The sequence below is a fragment of the Bos mutus genome, chromosome 6 (genome assembly GCF_027580195.1).
Source record: "Bos mutus isolate GX-2022 chromosome 6, NWIPB_WYAK_1.1, whole genome shotgun sequence".
Lineage (NCBI taxonomy): Eukaryota > Metazoa > Chordata > Mammalia > Artiodactyla > Bovidae > Bos > Bos mutus.
Genome location: NC_091622.1, coordinates 71,286,838 through 71,305,278, shown reverse-complemented (window position 1 = coordinate 71,305,278; position 18,441 = coordinate 71,286,838). Strand labels below are relative to the sequence as shown.

At 41.2% G+C, this 18,441-nt stretch overlaps 1 protein-coding gene across 5 annotated transcripts in view; it reads right to left on the bottom strand.

Annotated features, from left to right (window-relative positions):
- Positions 1 to 16,473: 16,473 nt before the first annotated feature.
- EXOC1 (exocyst complex component 1) overlaps positions 16,474 to 18,441 on the bottom strand; it is a 52,875-nt gene continuing 50,907 nt past the window's right edge. For all 5 annotated transcript variants that reach the window (XM_070372436.1, XM_070372435.1, XM_070372437.1 and 2 more), the window contains one exon: positions 16,474 to 16,860. In XM_070372436.1, coding sequence (XP_070228537.1) covers positions 16,708 to 16,860 — 153 coding nt within the window. In that variant the 3' untranslated portion in view covers positions 16,474 to 16,707. The remainder of the gene's footprint in view (positions 16,861 to 18,441) is intronic.

The window sequence follows — 18,441 nt, the reverse complement described above, 5'->3', positions numbered from 1 at the left end:
GCAGCTCATTGTGTTGCTGAAATCTCTGTTAGAAAAGGTCTTCTTTATACGATGCTAAAATATGCCTCTTCTTGCATGTGAGAAATCAAAAGAAAGTGTACCTTTCCCCTTATCTGTAGGACGACCTACCAGAGTGCTCAGATTCTTCCACCTTTGCTCATATGACATGGTTTCCAAGCCCATCACTTCTCCAGCTATCTCCTTAAGATCAGAAATACTCTAGTTTCTCGGTTTTCTTACCCAGAAATGATTGAATCAGATTAGGGCTTTCAACCTGTTCCAATGTGCCAGTATCACTGAGTCACATTCTCCAGTGAAGAACCATGCATGAGCCTCTTTCTACAGCTGATCGGTTTTTAATATCTATATTTATGTACATTATCCTGAATGCAAATATGGGGTTTCTGGAGCAGAGATAAGTTTTTATTACATCAATGACTATCTTTGCCCAGGTTAAGATGAATGGAGTCAGATGCTCCCCTGTACGTACCCGACTCTGTACTGCAGGAGAGTAACCCCATACCCCAATAAGAATCTCAGGGATGAGAGGAAAGGGAGAGAAAGGGAGGGAAAGCTCTTCTGCCTAATTAACACTAATTTCCCTTGGGAAGATAAGGGAAAGTTCCGGTGCTCTTACCTTCTGGAATATAAATAGATGTCTCTGGGGGAAGGAAGACAAGTGATTTGTCTTCCTCTGGTTTACAGGTCCTGATTCCAGATTTTGCCCCCATTTGAAATGTAAACATATACCTCCAGAGAGGTAAATCTTTCCAGAGTCGTCTCACTAACTATTCTGTCATAGTCATAATTTAACGTCCAATGCCTGTTAAGCTAGGTTCTGGTAAGACTTGCTTGGAAAGTCCTAACTGTGCAGAAATGTGAAAATACTTGCTGACTTGGACTCCAAATCTGCCTGTCTCTCCCTGTCTCTTTGTCGCTCTCTCACCTCTCATGGCTTCCAGGGATTCAGCCTGAGTACCAATCAATATGGGCTTCCCCGGTGGCTCAGACAGTAACGAATCTGCCTTCAGTGCAGGGCACCAGGGTTTGACCCCTGGGTTAGGAAGATCTTCTGGAGAATGGAATGGCAACCCACTCTAGGATTCTTGGCTGGGAAATTCCATGGACAGGGGAGACTGGTGGGCTATTAGTTTGTGGGGTCACAAAGAGTCAAACACGACTGAGTGACTAACACTTTCACTTTTCACTAGTCAACATGCATTTGACTAATAAGTATCAGAATGCCTGACTAAGAAGTGGTTAGGTAATAAAAGCATTTTGTGGTTAAAATGCTTGACATAATGACACAAAATGCTTGACACTTGACAAAATGAAGAAGTGAAGTGAAGTTGCTCATTTGTGTCTGACTCTTTGCGACCCCATGAACTGTAGCCTACAAGGCTCCTCTGTCCATGGAATTTTCCAGGCAAGAGTACTGGAGTGGGTTGCCATTTCCTTCTCCAGGGGATCTTCCCAACCCAGGGATCAAACCCAGGTCTCCCGCAATGCAGGCAGATGCTTTACCAACTGAGCCATCAGGGAAGCCCACTTGACAAAATACCTCCAGTATTTTATACAGTAGCGAGTATAGCTTAATACAGTAGCCAGTCCTGCTTTGGTTTGCAGTTCAATGGAGCCATCAAGGACCTGACAGCTGTCATGCTTCCATTCTTTCTTCTCAGTAGGTGAATTTCATCCTCGAACCTTTTGCCCCTTGGTCACAAGACAGCTGCCACAAGTCTAAGAAACAGGTCTGCATGTATCAGCACCCAAAACAAGAAGTGAGGGCAGGCAACAGGGATTTCATGACAAGGTTTTTTCCTCATAGGCCTCTTTCTCATCAAAGAGAAATGTCTCCCAGCAGCAACTGGTGGAGTTTCCTTTATGGGCCAGAACCAGGTTCCAGGCCCAACCCTAGAGCAGTCGCTGGCAAAGAAACATGAATCGGTTATGACGTGGTCTCACACCAAGCTAGGGTTCTATTAACAAGTGTTAGAAGTGATCCATGAATTTTTGGAGAACTTCTCTCTTCATCTCAAATCAAGAGAGTGGAGACATAAATTTGTGCCCCCCTGAACAAAGGAGAAGGAAATGGCAACCCACTCCAGTATTCTTGTCTGGAGAATCCCAGGGATGGAGGAGCCTGGTGGGCTGCCGTCTGTGGGGTCGCACAGAGTCGGACATGACTGAAGCGACTTAGCAGCAGCAGCAGAACAGAGGAGAGAATCCTCAGTAAAGGGTGCCCTCTCAGACTTCGTGGTACCTTTTCCACACAAGATGTGAGATCTTGGTTCCTGTACCAGATCCTGTGGATTGGGTCGCTTGGCATCCACTCCAGGCTCCTGACATGTCTGAGAGGCTAGAAAGCTGAGGGTCGTGTTTCCAGGACTGCCTTCAGTAGCGGTCCCACCGTCACCTGCAGCTATGTGACACTTGCCTTAGGAACCAGATGGAGGAGGGAGAGCGTGGGATGGAGGCATCCACTTGGCTGCGTGGGTGGTGGAGGAGGCAGCTTCAGACACTGCTGGCAGCACCGTTGTTCAGTCACTCAGTCATGTTCATCTCTGTGCGACCCCATGAACCGCAGCACACCGGGCTTCCCTGTCCTTCAGCATCTCCTGGAGTTTGCTCTAACTCATGTCCACTGCGTCAGTGATGCCATCCAACCATGTCATCCCCTTCTCCTCCTGTCTTCAATCTTTCCCAGCATCAGGGCCTTTTCCAATGAGTCAAATGTTTGCATCAGGTGGCCAAAGTATTGGAGATTCAGCTTTAGCATCAGTCCTTCCAATGAATATTCAGGATTGATTTCCTTTAGGACTGCCTGACCACAAAGGAGATGTGATCTTGGGAGTGGGAGCTGTTTCTAGAAGCTTTTCCTAGAGCCTGTTCTTCCAACCTTTGCATACAATTTTGTAAGTCTCTAACAACCTGGTTTTAAGTCCATTTCCATTGAAATGGGATATAGAGGGGTTTCCCTGGCCTAAAACTAAACCCTAACAGAAAAAGGTCCCATCTAGGAAGGTGTGCAGGAAGACTAGGAGTCTTGTGCTGAGGGAAGCTGGGGCTGCTGCCTGTCTGGGGCCAGAGGAAGGAGTAAGAGACCAATGAGATGCATTGACTCCTGGCAGGTGAGCTGCAGGTGACAGACACTCAGGGAAGGGAGGAGTGTCTCCAAAGCATTCGAAACAACAAAGAAAGAGTCAGGTTTAAACACCTGAGAGCAGAAGCTGGTGCCCAGAAATGCTGGTCAAATAAGAACTTTCCAGCCTCTCTGCTCCTCTCCCCACTTTAGCAGTTTGAATAGAGGAGGAATTGAAGTAGGCCTGCGGAAAGAGAAAGCAAGGGTCCCTTCCCCTTCTTTCTCTGCCCAAGTTGAGCCCAAGCTGGCAAAGGGTGAGAACATTGACTACTGAGCCATGTTTCAAGTTCTGCTTATGACAGGGAACTGCCATAGGCATTTCAATGACTGACCAAGGACTTATTCCACTTCACAGACACCAAAAAAAATCATGGGTTCTGCCCGTTATTATCCAGGGGCAAGAAGAAGAACTGGATGTGAGGAAATAAAACTTATATTTTGAGCCCTTCTGAGCAAACTATATACTTCTTATCTAAACCTCTGATATAAATAAGCATGGTGACTTCTTTTGGCTTTTTTTCCCCTCAAAGTCAGGAAAAATCATGTGAAGAGGAAGTGTCTGATACACAGAAAATCTGCCTTACCTCACTCTTCCTAACTCACCGAAATTGGGTGATAGAGAATAGAACTTTCAGGAATATCCTCTACAGAGATTTATGGTCTCAAAGAAGCGTTACTGTTGTTGTTCAGTCGCTAAGTCCCATCCAACTCTTTGCGGCCCCATGGACTGCAGCATGCCAGGTTTTCCTGTCCTTCACTCTCTCTTGGAGTTTACTCAAACTCATGGCTTTCCTAGTAACTCAGATGATAAAGAATCCACTTGCAATGCAGGAGACCACAGTTCAATTCTTGGGTCGAGAAGATCCTCTGGAGAGGGATAGGCTACCTGCTCCAGTAACCTTGGGCTTCCCTGGGGGCTCAGATGGAAAAGAATCGACCTGCAATGCTGGAGATCTGGGTTTGAGCCCTGGGTTGGGAAGATCCCCTAGAGAGGGGAATGGCTACCCACTCCAGTATTCTGATCTGGAGCATCCCATGGACTATATAGTCCACAGGGTTGCAAAGAGTCAGACAGGACTGAGCAACTTTCACTTTCACGTCCATTGACTTAATGATGCCATCCAACCCTCTCATCCTCTTTGCCCCCTTCTCCTTTTCCTCCTGTCCTCATTCTTTCCCAGCATCAAGGTCTTTTCCAATGAGTTGGTTCTTTGCATTAGGTGGCTAAAGTATTGGAGTTTCAGCTTCAGCATCAGTCTTTCCAATGAATATTCAGGGTTTATTTCCTTTAAGATTGACTGAATCTCCTTGCCGTCCAAGGGACTCTCAAGAGTCTTCTTTAGCACCACAGTTTGAAAGCATCAGTTCTCAGAAAGCATCAGTGCTCAGATTTCTTTTGATGTATAAAAATGTTCAAGGGAAAAAAATGCTCAAGGAGAGTTTTAGAAATCAGTGGAGGCCAAACCAGTGATATTTTAAGGAATACCCGTTAAGTTTCCAGTTGATGACATGCCCAGTCATTTCAAAATCAACTATGCTCTCTCTCCCAGCCCCTCAGCACATGTGGGTTGATTTCACTGGGAGGACCAAATCCTGGGGGGTATTCTGTGGGTCTGATCTGATACAGTAATTATTTCTGTGCACAGAGCTCCCACAGGGAGCTGAATCTTAATTGATTTTTAGACTTACTTAGCAGGACTGTGCATTTAACTTACATCACATCTCAGAAGTTTGGAGCAAGTGTGGTCCCTTGTTAACTAGTCCAGCCTTCTTCCCCCGTCCCTACCTGCTGGTAAGGAGTAAAAACAATTAACTAAATCTAACTGAGTAATTGAAATACATTCATGAGGGATGTTAGAATGTCTAGGAAGATAAGAGCACAGTCCACCAGATTTCTCACCCTCTGGGCTCTAAGATGTGAACAGGGGTGTGCATGTGGGGGTGGAAGGCTGCCTGACCTTGTAGCTGAGGAAGACTGTGGTCCATGGGAACCTGTGCTAGGTTTGCCTGGTTGTTCTTGGTGTCTTTGGCATTGCAGCTGATGCCTGTGTCTGGTGTGATGTCTGGGTCTCTTTCTGTTCCTAGTTGGCCCTCTCTGACTCTCTCTGCCTCCTCAGGGCTTCTCCCAAAACAACCTGTTCCTTTGACTTTCGGCTGTGACTCCCGCCTCATCCCAGCCCATCCTGCAGGCCTTCACCTACCTCACTGGCACTGGGGATCCCCACCAGATTCTCAGAGTCTCAGTCACAGGACCCAGTTAGGAGAGACTAGCCAATTCTAAAGTTAAACCTTATGACCTCCCTCTGTCTGGTCATGCTGGACCCTCTAGGGTTGATATGAAGCAGCCTGAAATGAGGCCTCTTCTCAGTCTCAAATGAGGAGTGGAGATAAGAACTTCCTTCCGCCTTAGATGCCTTCCCCAATTTCATACCACGTGCCCAGGCTGTGTCTGGAAGCACTGTCCCTCTGTTGCTCTTTTCTCCCACAGTCCTGGGGCTGAAGAGTAATGGCTTCCCTCTCTCTTCTTTTGTAACACACCTCACTTCCACTCCAGCAGAGAAATGACTGAGCCATGTCATCTAGGCTTAGTATCAAATGAATGGAGGATGAAGGCAGATAAAAGAATTTAGAAAATCCCCTCTCAATGTAATAGCCTGGCTTTTAAACTATTGTTTAGCTGCACAATCTTATTTTGAAGGTTGTCATGCATGCGAAGTCGCTTCAGTTGTGTCCGACTCTTTGTGACCCTGTGCTCTTTTGTCTGTGGGATTCTCCAGGCAAGAATATTGGAGTAGGTTGCCATTTCCTTCTCCAGGGGATCTTCCCAACCCAGGGATCGAACATGCGTCTCTTATGTCTCCTGCATTGGCTAGTGGGTTCTTTGTCACTAGTCCCACCTGGGACTCCCCTTAAGGTCAGAAACTGAGTGTTAATTATGTCTTTCTCTTTGCATTACATGTAAATTGCTTAGAGCAGTGCCTGGTGCCTGGTAAGCAATCAATATTCTCATTCTGTAATAGATCTTTTAGTATCCTGAGACTGGTTGATGTCTTTGGCCAACACATAGAAGAATATGTGCTAGGAAAAGCGAGAGAGAAAAATTATGTTAATAATATCTAAGATATTAACCTTATTAACATTTCATTTTACCATATTTCAAAATTATCAACTAGTATATGCTTGTAGAGGAATTCAAAATATATAGATTACAAAAGTCCCAATAAAATTTTAAAATTTCTTTTGTTCTGTTCTGCTATTTTACACTTTTCTCTAAAAACAATGACTGTAAGCATTTTGGTTGGATATTTTTACTTGCCCATCTCTACCATTACACTGAGTTTTTGATCTTGTCTTTGTAGCCTCACAGGTCATTAGTGTTTGATGAATGAATAAATGATTGAATAATGATCATATAAGTAAATGAAATATCTTTAAAATGTATTGTTATGTAAATTTGTTAAAATGCTACTTTAGTTACTTTTTGGACTTTCTTCATAGGATTACATGTGATTCAAATACAACAGCGATTTAATTATGATGCTTTGCGTACAGTTTTCTTTTAAATGCTTCCCATGATGCTTCAGGAACCTTATACTGAGTAATAGAATTGTTGCAGGAAGGGGGGCCCCTTCCAGGGCCTGAAACTGGGCTCTTGCCTAACACTCAGAAATGAATTGTCTGAGGAGACACATGTGTTGACACCCGGGTGGAGAGCAGTAGGGTAAGGGAACCCAGGAGAACTGCTCTAAGTCTCGGATTTTATGGTGATGGGATTAGTTTCCGGGTGGTCTTTGGCCAATCATTCTAATTCAGTCTTTCCTGGTGGCACAGGCATTGCTCAGCCAAGATGGATGCTAGCAAGAGGGATTCTGGGAAGTGGACGGACATACGGTGTCTCCTTTTGACCTTTCCCCAACTCTTCCGATTGGTGGTGGCTTATTAGTTCCATATTCCTTACCAGGATCTCCTGTCATAAAACAACTCATGCAAACCGGTTACTGTGGTGCCTGGCCAGGGTGGGCGGTTTCAATCAGTGTGCTTCCCCCAACAGAATGAGAAGTTTGGATGATGACAAGGCAATTCATTAAGGCTTTTTTGTTTTTATGTGACTATCTGATCTCGTAGCAGTAATGCCCAGAGCTTTCATGGCTTATTTTATTTTTGATGTGTTATAAAGCATAGCCTATACATACTCTGTTATCTAATATGCTCAAGTAAAATGAACTGTGATGATTGATCATTTGGATTTGTCAATGTTCTAAAAAGTAGTAATAGAATTCTAAATTAAAAAAGACATAACTTTGGCAGTGTGATTAAAATGAAGGAAGAGACATACCAATCTGGTGAACAGACTACTGGTCTTATGAGTAAGAAACAGGACCCAGTTCATATCTAGTCTCCAGGATCAGTGAATGAGATTCTTTCCCAGGTCATTTAGCAGAATTTGTTGATAATGTCTAAGATATTAACCTTATTAACATTTCTTAGAAGGCTGGTTGAGGCTGCTGCTGCTGCTGCTGCTGCTGCTAAGTCACTTCAGTCGTGTCCAACTCCCCACAGCCGACAGCCCACCAGGCTCCGCCGTCCCTGGGATTCTCCAGGCAAGAACACTGGAGTGGGTTGCCATTTCCTTCTCCAATGCATGAAAGTGAAAAGTGAAAGTGAAGCCGCTCAGTCGTGTCCGACTCTTAGCGACCCCATGGACTTCAGCCTCCCAGGCTCCTCCGTCCATGGAATTTTCCAGGCAAGAGTCCTGGAGTGGGGTGCCATTGCCTTCTCCGTGGTTGAGGCTAGAAGACATCTCTGCTTTGCCTCACAGGATTTTGAAAGCCTAATGAAACAACATTAGCAAGTTACTAAGGACTTTGTGGGTAATGGCTTCACAAAGGCCTTGATAGACTTCCTCTATCCTGAGAAAATGTGTGTGTGCATGCCTGGTGGGTGACTGGGTCCTGGTGAGGAACGGATCCGTGTCAGGTGTTGTCACCTTGTAGCCCAATCATGTTGCTCCATTTCATCCACTCACCCTGGAGATTTGAGTCTGATTGCTCGACCATTGCTAAGAAATGCATTGTTGACTCACTTCTTAAAATTGAATGCTTATTAGCACCGTGCTAAACATTTTACATCATCTGATTTAGTCCTTATGATGAACCTATGAGACAAGCACTACTCTTTCCTTTTTACAAATTAGGACCTGAAGCACAAAAGCTAACCTAACTGAACAAGATCAGATAGCCCGAGAGAGGCAGGGTTTGAGCCCTGTTCTAACTTCAGAGTCTGAACTCTTAGCTCAGTGTTACACTATTAACTGATCTTCATGGGTGCTACCCAATGGGTGGGTGGCAGTAACTCCTCATGCATGTCTCAATTCCTTTATCAGACCGCAGATACATCTAACTCCTCTGAGCTATTACAACACTGTATCATTTATTTGGCAAATATATTGTCTTATACAGTTTATTTGATTCTGCATATAAACATATTTTCAGTTCAGTTCAGTTCAGTTGCTCAGTCATGTCCAACTCTTTGTGACCCCATGAATCACAGCATGCCAGGCCTCCCTGTCCATCACCAACTCCCGGAGTTTACCCAAATTCATGTCCATCAAGTTGGTGATGCCATCCAGCCATCTCATCCTCTGTTGTCTCCTTCTCCTCCTGCCCCCAATCCCTCCCAGCATCAGGGTCTTTTCCAATGAGTCAACTCTTCACATCAGGTGGTCAAAGTATTGGAGTTTTAGCTTCAGCATCAGTCCTTCCAATGAACACCCAGGACTGGTCTCCTTTAGGATGGACTGGTTGGATCTCCTTGCAGTCCAAGGGACTCTCAAGAGTCTTCTCCAACAACACAGTTCAAAAGCATCAATTCTTCAGCGCTCAGCTTTCTTCACAGTCCAACTTTCACATCCACACATGACCACTGGAAAAACCATAGCCTTGACTAGACAGACCTTTGTTGGTGAAGTAATGTCTCTGCTTTTGAATATGCTATCTAGGTTGGTCATAACTTTCCTTCCAAGGAGTAAGCGTCTTTTAATTTCATGGCTGCAATCACCATCTGCAGTGATTTTGGAGCCCCCCAAAATAAAATCTGACACTGTTTCCACTGTTGCCCCATTTATTTCCCATGAAGTGATGGGACCAGATGCCATGATCGTAGTTTTCTGAATGTTGAGTTTCAAGCCAACTTTTCACTCTTCTCTTTCACTATCATCAAGAGGCTTTTTAGTTCCTCTTCACTTTCTGCCATAAGGGTGGTGTCATCTGCAAAGCTGAGGTTATTGGTATTTCTCCCAGCAATCTTGATTCCAGCTTGTGCTTCTTCCAGCCCAGTGTTTCTCATGATGTACTCTGCATATAAGTTAAATAAGCAGGGTGACAATATACAGCCTTGACGTACTCCTTTTCCTATTTGGAACCAGTCTGTTGTTCCATGTCCAGTTCTAACTGTTGCTTCCTGATCTGCATACAGGTTTCTCAAGAGGCAGGTCAGGTGGTCTGGTATTCCCATCTCTTTCAGAATTTTCCACAGTTTATTGTCTGCACTAATTGGGGATCTTTGGTGGCAAGCTATAGAAACTAACTTCAACTAACTTAAGGGCTCCCTACTACTCTCTGACTGCAATATGGGAAGAATATTGGGTGATTCACAGAATCAGAAGAGAACCACTTGATCTTGGGAAGATCAAAAACAAGGGCAACTTTGGAGATCTTTATAGAAGACTTTTATGGGTGTTCTCTTTTGGTGTGAAATGGACATGATTTAACTCTAAGTACTTTCATTCAAGCAGTGTCACCTGCCCAGATTCACACTCCTGGCACAGATGGACAGTCTGATTGGCCCAGCTAGTCCAATCATCTGCCTAATCTTTGTAGAGCATGGGGACTCTGATGGATAACCTTACAGGATCCAAATTATCCTACTGTGATATAGGAAGAGACACAGTCTATGTCTAGATTATTGTGATTATTTTATATCCCCTGATGCAATATTATAATTTATCAGGCAGAAAAGACAATCTATGGTACAAAGACAAGGCTAAGAGGCAGGAAATTATTAAGGCAAGGGACCCAGAGAATAAGCAGAGAAATCACAATTCTTAGGATGATGATGCCCTAGGAAGAGGACATAATTTCAGCCTCCATCAGTAAAAGTTAAAGTATTCATCTATTGCACTCTCTTGGCTGTTCCTCTGCTCTCTTCTAGAGAACTATTCCCTGTGATAAATTTTATGGTTTGAACAATCTTACAGCAGATTACTCCTCCTAAATAAACAAATATGGAAATGAATTTTTATGAACACAAGTTATATGTAGTTCATTTCATTTATAGCTGTAGTTAAACTTGGCTTAAAAAGCTAAGTAAAATTATAATGAGTGAATTTTAATACATACCACTTTAAGATTTTTTTTTTTTCCAAATTAAATTTAGGGCCTACAAACTGTCTTAGGAAAGCAGGTGGTGTTTTGGATTAAATTTTGTATTATTCCACTACTTAGAAATCCTTTTAGAAAGTTCTCTTTCCCTAAGTGCTACAGTATTGACTGGTCAACCTGACCTCAAAGTAGTTGTAGAGGATCGATGTTGGCTTAGTTACAGCTTGGCAAAGACTGGGAGGTAAGATAAGAGCTGTTGGTCCAGAAAAACAACCCAAGATAAAGGGTTCTTTTAAACTATAGCAAATGCAGGATATGTTATATTCTAACAAAACAATACAAAATTTCTGCCAAGCAATTCTCAGACCTTTCTGCACATATTTTTAAATCATCTGCAAAACTATAATGATCATGACTGTATAATGAAAATTAAATAGAAACCTCTAAAGATTAATAGTAACATATGGATAATCATTAAAGAAATTACATTCAATAACCTAAATTTTCATACAATTGCACCTACTCTGTTTATATACATATTATTTTTTGACATGTTTGCATGTTTTAATACACATATATCATTCCATGTTTAATCTTTTTCTTTTATGACTCAGATAATCCTCCTACATCATGATCACAGCAGCCATGGCTCTCATTATCTCCTATCACAACATACCAAGAAGAAAGAAGATATAGAGGCTAAGGACCCTGTATGTCTTATGAACTTTCTGTTTTTTTCAGGATGGACAATCTCTTTGGGGATCTCTTAGCAGACTTCCTCCTAGATCTCACTGACTAGAGCTGGGTTTACACAAATATGTACTCCTCAATCAAACACAGGCAAAGGAGAGCTGGACTATCATGGCCAGCTGAGACCAGGGCAAGCATGCTGCCCATTATGATTTGGGAGGTTTGTAAAAACCTGGGCCCCATCTTCAGAGATTCATATTTATTTGGCTAGAGTAGGGTGCAGATATCAGGATTTTTAAACCTTTCCCCAACTCCTCTAATATGCAGCAGGTTGGGATCCAAGGGTCTATGCCAGCTTTGATTTTTCACTTTTGTCTGGCCTGTTCCTACTCTGTAAAAAGCAGAGCTCTGTTAGCAAGGAGGAGCAGGCAGACCCCACAGCTCAGTGTCTACCAGAGGAACTGATAGTAGATCAAGTAAACCCACCTCCCTAAGACAGCATATCTGAAATCTACAGAAGACATTGTTCATTTAGGCCCTCCATGAATTTAATTCATCAGTCTTTATAGAATGTATACCACTGTGAAGACCCTGTATATGTATAAGGTAAAAACTGGGAGTAGAGCACACTTTATCTTTTAAGTCCAATCTCTTTGTAACAACCTTCACTCAGCACCTGGAATGAGATCCACATGTAGTTACATTAGGCGCAGAGAACAGAGCCTCTGCCCTAATGCAACTTACTTTCAAGAATACAGCTGTGCTCTAAACATTGAAGAGAATTGTAAAGAAATACATGTGATGGTTTCCTCCTTCCATGAATTAACAATTCAAGTCCGCCTGTTCACGTTCCACTTTTTAAACTCAATATTTGTTAAGTACATACATGTTTTAGACAGATACTGTTAAACAAAATGATTCTAGTCATAAAGACTGCAGGCTTAGATATAGGGGAGATATACTAAAGAAGTTGAAAGACAAACATATTTCATGTTATACTAAGTGCCATGAAGGAAAAGAATAGGCTCTTATGAGAGAGTTACAGGGCAATATAATTGAAATCAAAGGAGATCCAAAAGACTAACTGTTTAATGTGAGATGGAGACAAATATAAAATTCAGATTAAAGCACATTCCTTCAATTTCTTAATTTCTTTTCCACTACCTTCTCCTCCAGCTGACTATGATGGAACCTCCTGAAAGACTCACCATCTTGCAAGTGAAATTGATCGAGATGTTATCTCAGAGAAGCTGCTTTCTCAAGATTTTTGGGCAAGACATGTGCTCATAGACTGATGTTTCTTTGTCTTGCTTGCTACATTCTCCATTTTTTCTTATCACCTGATTTCCCTTCTCTTCATATATTCCTCTCCCCCTTTACATCTGCTCCATTATCTTTTGTCTTCCTTTTTTCAAAATATGAATTACTCCTAAATGCACTTAGTCCTATACTCAATCAGAAATTAAGTTAGCATTATACCATGCTTGGAGAAGGAAATGGAAACTCACTCTAGTATTCTTGCCTAGAAAATCCGATGGACAGAGAAGTCTGGTAGGCTACAGCCCGTGGGGTTGCAAAGAGATGGACACAACTAAGCACCTGTGCATACCAGCATATCATATCATGGTGCTGCCAAATATTAAAAACTGAGAACTCAAAACCACAAGCACACATGCTGTCTTCCAAATGACCAAAAAAAAAAAACAACAACAACAAAAACAAAACCCCAAATTATACTAATTTGTTCAGAGGTATGAATGATGTTGCCTACACCACTGTAATTGACTATGCCAAAGCCTTTGACTGTGTGGCTAACAATAAACTGTGGAAAATTCTGAAAGAGATGGGAATACCAGACCACCTGACCTGCCTCTTGAGAAACCTGTATGCAGATCAGGAAGCAACAGTTAGAACTGGACATGGAACAACAGACTGGTTCCAAATAGGAAAAGGAGTACGTCAAGGCTGTATATTGTTACCCTGCTTATTTAACTTATATGCAGAGTACATCATGAGAAACACTGGGCTGGAAGAAGCACAAGCTGGAATCAAGATTGCTGGGAGAAATATCAATAACCTCAGATATGCAGATGACACCACCCTTATGGCAGAAAGTGAAGAAGAACTAAAGAGCCTCTTGATGGAAGTGAAAGAGTGAAAAAGTTGGCTTAAAGCTCAGCATTCAGAAAACAAAGATCATGGCATCCAGTCCCATCACTTCATGGGAAATAGATGGGGAAACAGTGTCAGACTTTATTTTTTGGGGCTCCAAAATCACTGCAGATGGTGATTGCAGCCATGAAATTACAAGACGCTTACTCCTTGGAAGGAAAGTTATGACTAATCTAGACAGCATATTAAAAAGCAGAGACATTACTTTGCCAACAAAGGTCTGTCTAGTCAAGGCTATGGTTTTTCCAGTGGTCATGTATGGATGTGAGATTTGGACTCTAAAGAAAGCTGAGTGCCAAATAATTGATGCTTTTGAACTGTGTTATTGGAAACGACTTTTGAGAGTCCATTGGACTGCAAGGAGATCCAACCAGTCCCTCCTAAAGAAGATCAGTCCTGAGTGTTCATTGTAAGGACTGATGTTGAAACTGAAACTCCAATACTTTGGCCACCTGATGCGAAAAGCTGACTCATTTGAAAAGACCCTGATGCTGGGAAAGATTGAAGGCAGGAGGAGAAGGGGACGACAGAGGATGAGATGGTTGGATGGCATCACCAACTCAATGCACATGAGTTTGAGTAAACTCCAGCAGTTGGCAATGGACAGGGAGGCCTGGTGTGCTGCAGTCCATGGGGTTGCAAAAAGTTGGACATGACTAAGCGACTGAATTGAACTGACACCACTGTAAAACTTTGCAACTTCAGCTGTGAATTATAGACCTGTAGCAGTGATATTACCTGGGATCTTGCTAAAAATGCAGAGTCTTAGATCACACAAAACCTGTATTTCAACAAGATTCCTCGTTGTTTCACATGTACATTAAAGTTGGGGACTTGCAGATGCAGAAGATCCCAGAACAGAGTTCAGTTCAGTTGCTCAGTCATGTCTGACTCTTTGCGACCCCATGAACCGCAGCACGCCAGGCCTCCCTGTCTATCACCAACTCCCGGAGTCCACCCAAACTCATGTCCATTGAGTTGGTGATGCCATCTAACCATCTCATCCTCCGACATCCCCTTCTCCTCCTGCCCTCAATCCTTCCCAGCATCAGGGTTATGAGAATTAACAATCTTACTTCTTAGACACCACTGTATAGTTAACCTTCTTGGCATAGCCATTTTTGCTTTCTCAGCACTTTTTCATTTCTTTATATTCTCTAAGTTATCATATGTTGCTCTTTTCCTATCCCATCTGTAGCATACAATATTATAGATCTCTAAGATCTAAAAAATTGTAGCTGATTAGTCATCCACTGCCTTTTCTTTTTTCATTCAAAACATCTTATTATTTAATTTTGAAAAGCTGTATGTATTAAACTTTGTTAGTTTCTAATTCCTTAGAATAAACAGATACTAACACAAATATGAACTGAGACATATTAATTAACCAATGTATATCTTTAATAGGAATCATGTATATCTTACTTTCTCAAAATTTCTATCCAGTTATTTAGATAATTTTGTTATTTGAGGTGCTTACTTTTTTGGATTCTTTTCTAAGAAGTATTTTGCTATCTGCCTTTTCTTTAAATAAGAGCCATACCACGTCAGGTAAAATTAACCTTGGCCTGTTAACAGAAATACTAGACAATGTTTGGTCTTTAGATGTTTAAATATATTTATGTCTGTAACATTCTTGAGAGGGAGGTCACCGTTGTGTGGAATATCAGCTCTGATAATACCTGGCTTGAACCTTGAGCAATCCAACCAACCTTGGATCTTCTTTGGCTCCAGATCATCTACAAATGTTAAGGTTTTTTCCTATGTCAATAAAGAATATATACACACATATATGAGTTTGATTTTGCTTTTAAATTGAATGTTGAGCTAACATAAAATAAGATTTATAAGGTATGTGTAAGGTATAAAGTATCATAGTACAATGAAATCTATGTAGCCACTGCCCAGTTTAAGTAAAATAATATACCTTTAAAATCCTGCCCCTGCTAGATACCATAATCTTCCCTTTCTGGTCTCTAATCACTCCAGAATTTTATGATCATTTCCTTGCTTTTTCTCAGTTATACCACACTTGTAACTCTAAATACTACTTATTTTGAACTTTTATATTATTAGAATCATATGGTATACATTCCGTGATTGACTTCTTTTTATTTAAACCTGACATTATTTTCCTGGTATTTATCTGCACTATTTTTTGTAGACAAAATTCACTAATTTTCACTACTGTATTGGCAAATAATGAATATACCTTAATTTATCCATCTATTATTAATGGGAAGTTGGATTATTTGCAATTTTTTGCTATTAAAACTGTACTGAGGGACTTTCCTAGTGGCCCAGTGGTTAAGAATCCGCCTTCCAATGCAGGGAATGTGGGTTGATCCCTGGTCCAGGAACTGGGATCCCATATGCCATGGGACAACTAAGCCTGAGCGCCATAACTAGAGAGAAGCCCACAGGCTACAATGAAGATCCTGATGTAACCAAAAATAAATGTTAAAAAAAAAAAATGAAGCCAATGTATTGATAGGGTCTTTGTGTTTATGCATTAAGGACACGAGTCTCTTTATGGCAGTGATTCTCAGTCCTGAGTACCACTGACTATGTTTTACGGTAAATGACATGTAATAATTCTTATATATTGATTTTAAGAACTTGCTTTCATACAAATGAAGCACATGATAAATTTAAGAATAATATTACCACATTTCAACTTTTTGGAAAATGTATTTCGGACTGTTACACAGAATCACGTGATCCTCAAAATTCAAGTTTACAACTGATCTTCACAAGAGCCTTATCCATATAAACATTAGTTATTCAGAAGGAAAAATTCGATACAGTATTTTAGTAGTTACATGATTTGTAACCAATACTGAATTACTGAAAGCTGAAGAATTCTCAATGAATTACATAGGATGACCACTCCCAAATACAAGAAGCAAGACAATAAAGGAAAATTTTCTGTTCAGTAGTAGAAAAATGATGAAGGCATTTATGATGAGATAAATGCTTTGTTAGTACACAACCTACTGGGTGAACAAAACTGCCACATAGGTTGGTAGTTTTGCTCTTGAATATATGTGGTATGGTATGATTCATTTTGGAGAAGAAAATGACAACCTACCCCAGTATTCTTGCCTGGAAAATTTCATGAACAGAGGAAGCTGGTGGGCTCCAGTCCATGGGGTTGCAAAGAGTCAGACACACTGAGCATGCACGCATTACCCATTTGTTTGACATTAAGTGATACGTAAAACTTCAAGTCTGAGTTCTCAAAATGGTTGCTTGGTATTTCTGAATAGTGTCTGGTGTATTCAGAGTGTTACTTTTTGTTTATCTTTTCTTCTTTTATAAGGTTTAGTGGGACTGTGCAATGCTGGAGCAATAGTCCAGAATGTCCTGAATAGTGAATTCCATTGTAACACCAGATCCAGGGTAACAGCGAGCTATCAAACCTTCAAAATGCTTGTACTGGCGAATAAATTCATCCTGCATGGAGTGCCACACCACCTATAAACAATGAAAGTAAGAGTCACTAAACTACAAATGGAAATAATACGTAAACAAGAATGTAGAAATATTGTCAAGACATATTCTAAGCATTTAGGATAGCATAATAGTTAATCACTGTGGACGGTGACTGCAGCCATGAAATTAAAAGATGCTTGCTCCTTAGAAGAAAAGCTATGACAAACCCAGAAAGCATATTAAAAAGCAAATACTTCACTTCACTGACAAAGGTCTATAGAGTCAAACTATGGTTTTTCCAGTAGTCATGTACATATGTGAGACTTGGACCATAGAGAGGGCTGAGTGCCAAAAAATTGATGCTTTCGAACTGCTAGAGAAGATTCTTGAGTTCCTTGGACTGTAAGGAGATCCAACCAGTCAGTCCTAAAGGAAATCAACCCTGAATATTCATTGGAAGGATTGATGCTGAAGGTGAAGCTCCAATATTTCGGCCACCTGATGCGAAGAGCTGACTCACTGGAAAAGACCCTGATGCTGGGAAAGATTAAGGGTGGGAAGAGAAGACAGATGGTGGCAGAGGATAAGATGGTTAGGTAACATCATTGAGTCAATGGACATGAATTTGAGCAAACTCTGGGCAGTCCAAGGGGTCGCAAAGAGTCAGATATGACTGAGTTGAATTGAACTGGGAGAGAGTGAAGGACAGGGAAGCCTGGTGTGCGGCAGTCCATAGGGTCACAGAGTCAGGACTAAGTGACTGAACAACAACAGTTAAGAATGTACATTCTGAAGCGAGATTCCTAACTCCTCAAGTGACCTTGAGTATATTACACCACTCTTCTGTGCCTCAAGCCCCTTATCTATAAACTGGGTAGTGATAATAATACCTTCCTCACAGGTTCAAATGAGATTAAATGAGTGAATGTATGTAAAGTGCTCAGAATAGTGTTCAACACAGTAATGTTTATTACATTTTAGCTGTTATTGTATCTGTTCCAATATCCAACACAGATGTGGCTATGTACAACTATGTATGAAATAAGACTAAGGATTAAATGAAATTTCACATCAGATGAAGGGTTTAATTTCTTTATCTAAAATTAACGATGCAAAACACTTCTTGATGACATGGAGGACACCAAGATGAGTCAGACTAATCATGAGCAATCAAAGGATTCTATAATCGGGAAGTGGAAACTAAAATGCCGAGAGATATAAGCAGAAATCAACAACACTGTAAATCAAAAATATTTCAGTCAAAAAAAAGCAAACGAATGAAGAGTCCCATAAAAAAATAAACTTTAGACAACTATCAAGACAGAATTTGACACACACACACTGACATATTAGTAATATCAATAGTTTACATTTATTCGACTTATTTCATATCAGCACAGTACAAAGTGCTTTATGTATGTATTATTCTATTAAGTCTCATGACAACCTGGTGAGGGTGGGTACTATGAACGAACACCATTTCTATCTGCCAGTTCAAAGAGTGCCTTCTAGGATTTTTCCTTGTAAATCTTAAATGTCACAAATCTTAAATTCCTAATAGTCAGCTTAAGACTATTTTACTAAACAGCTTTACTTACACTTTTTGCTTATCTTCTTTTAGCT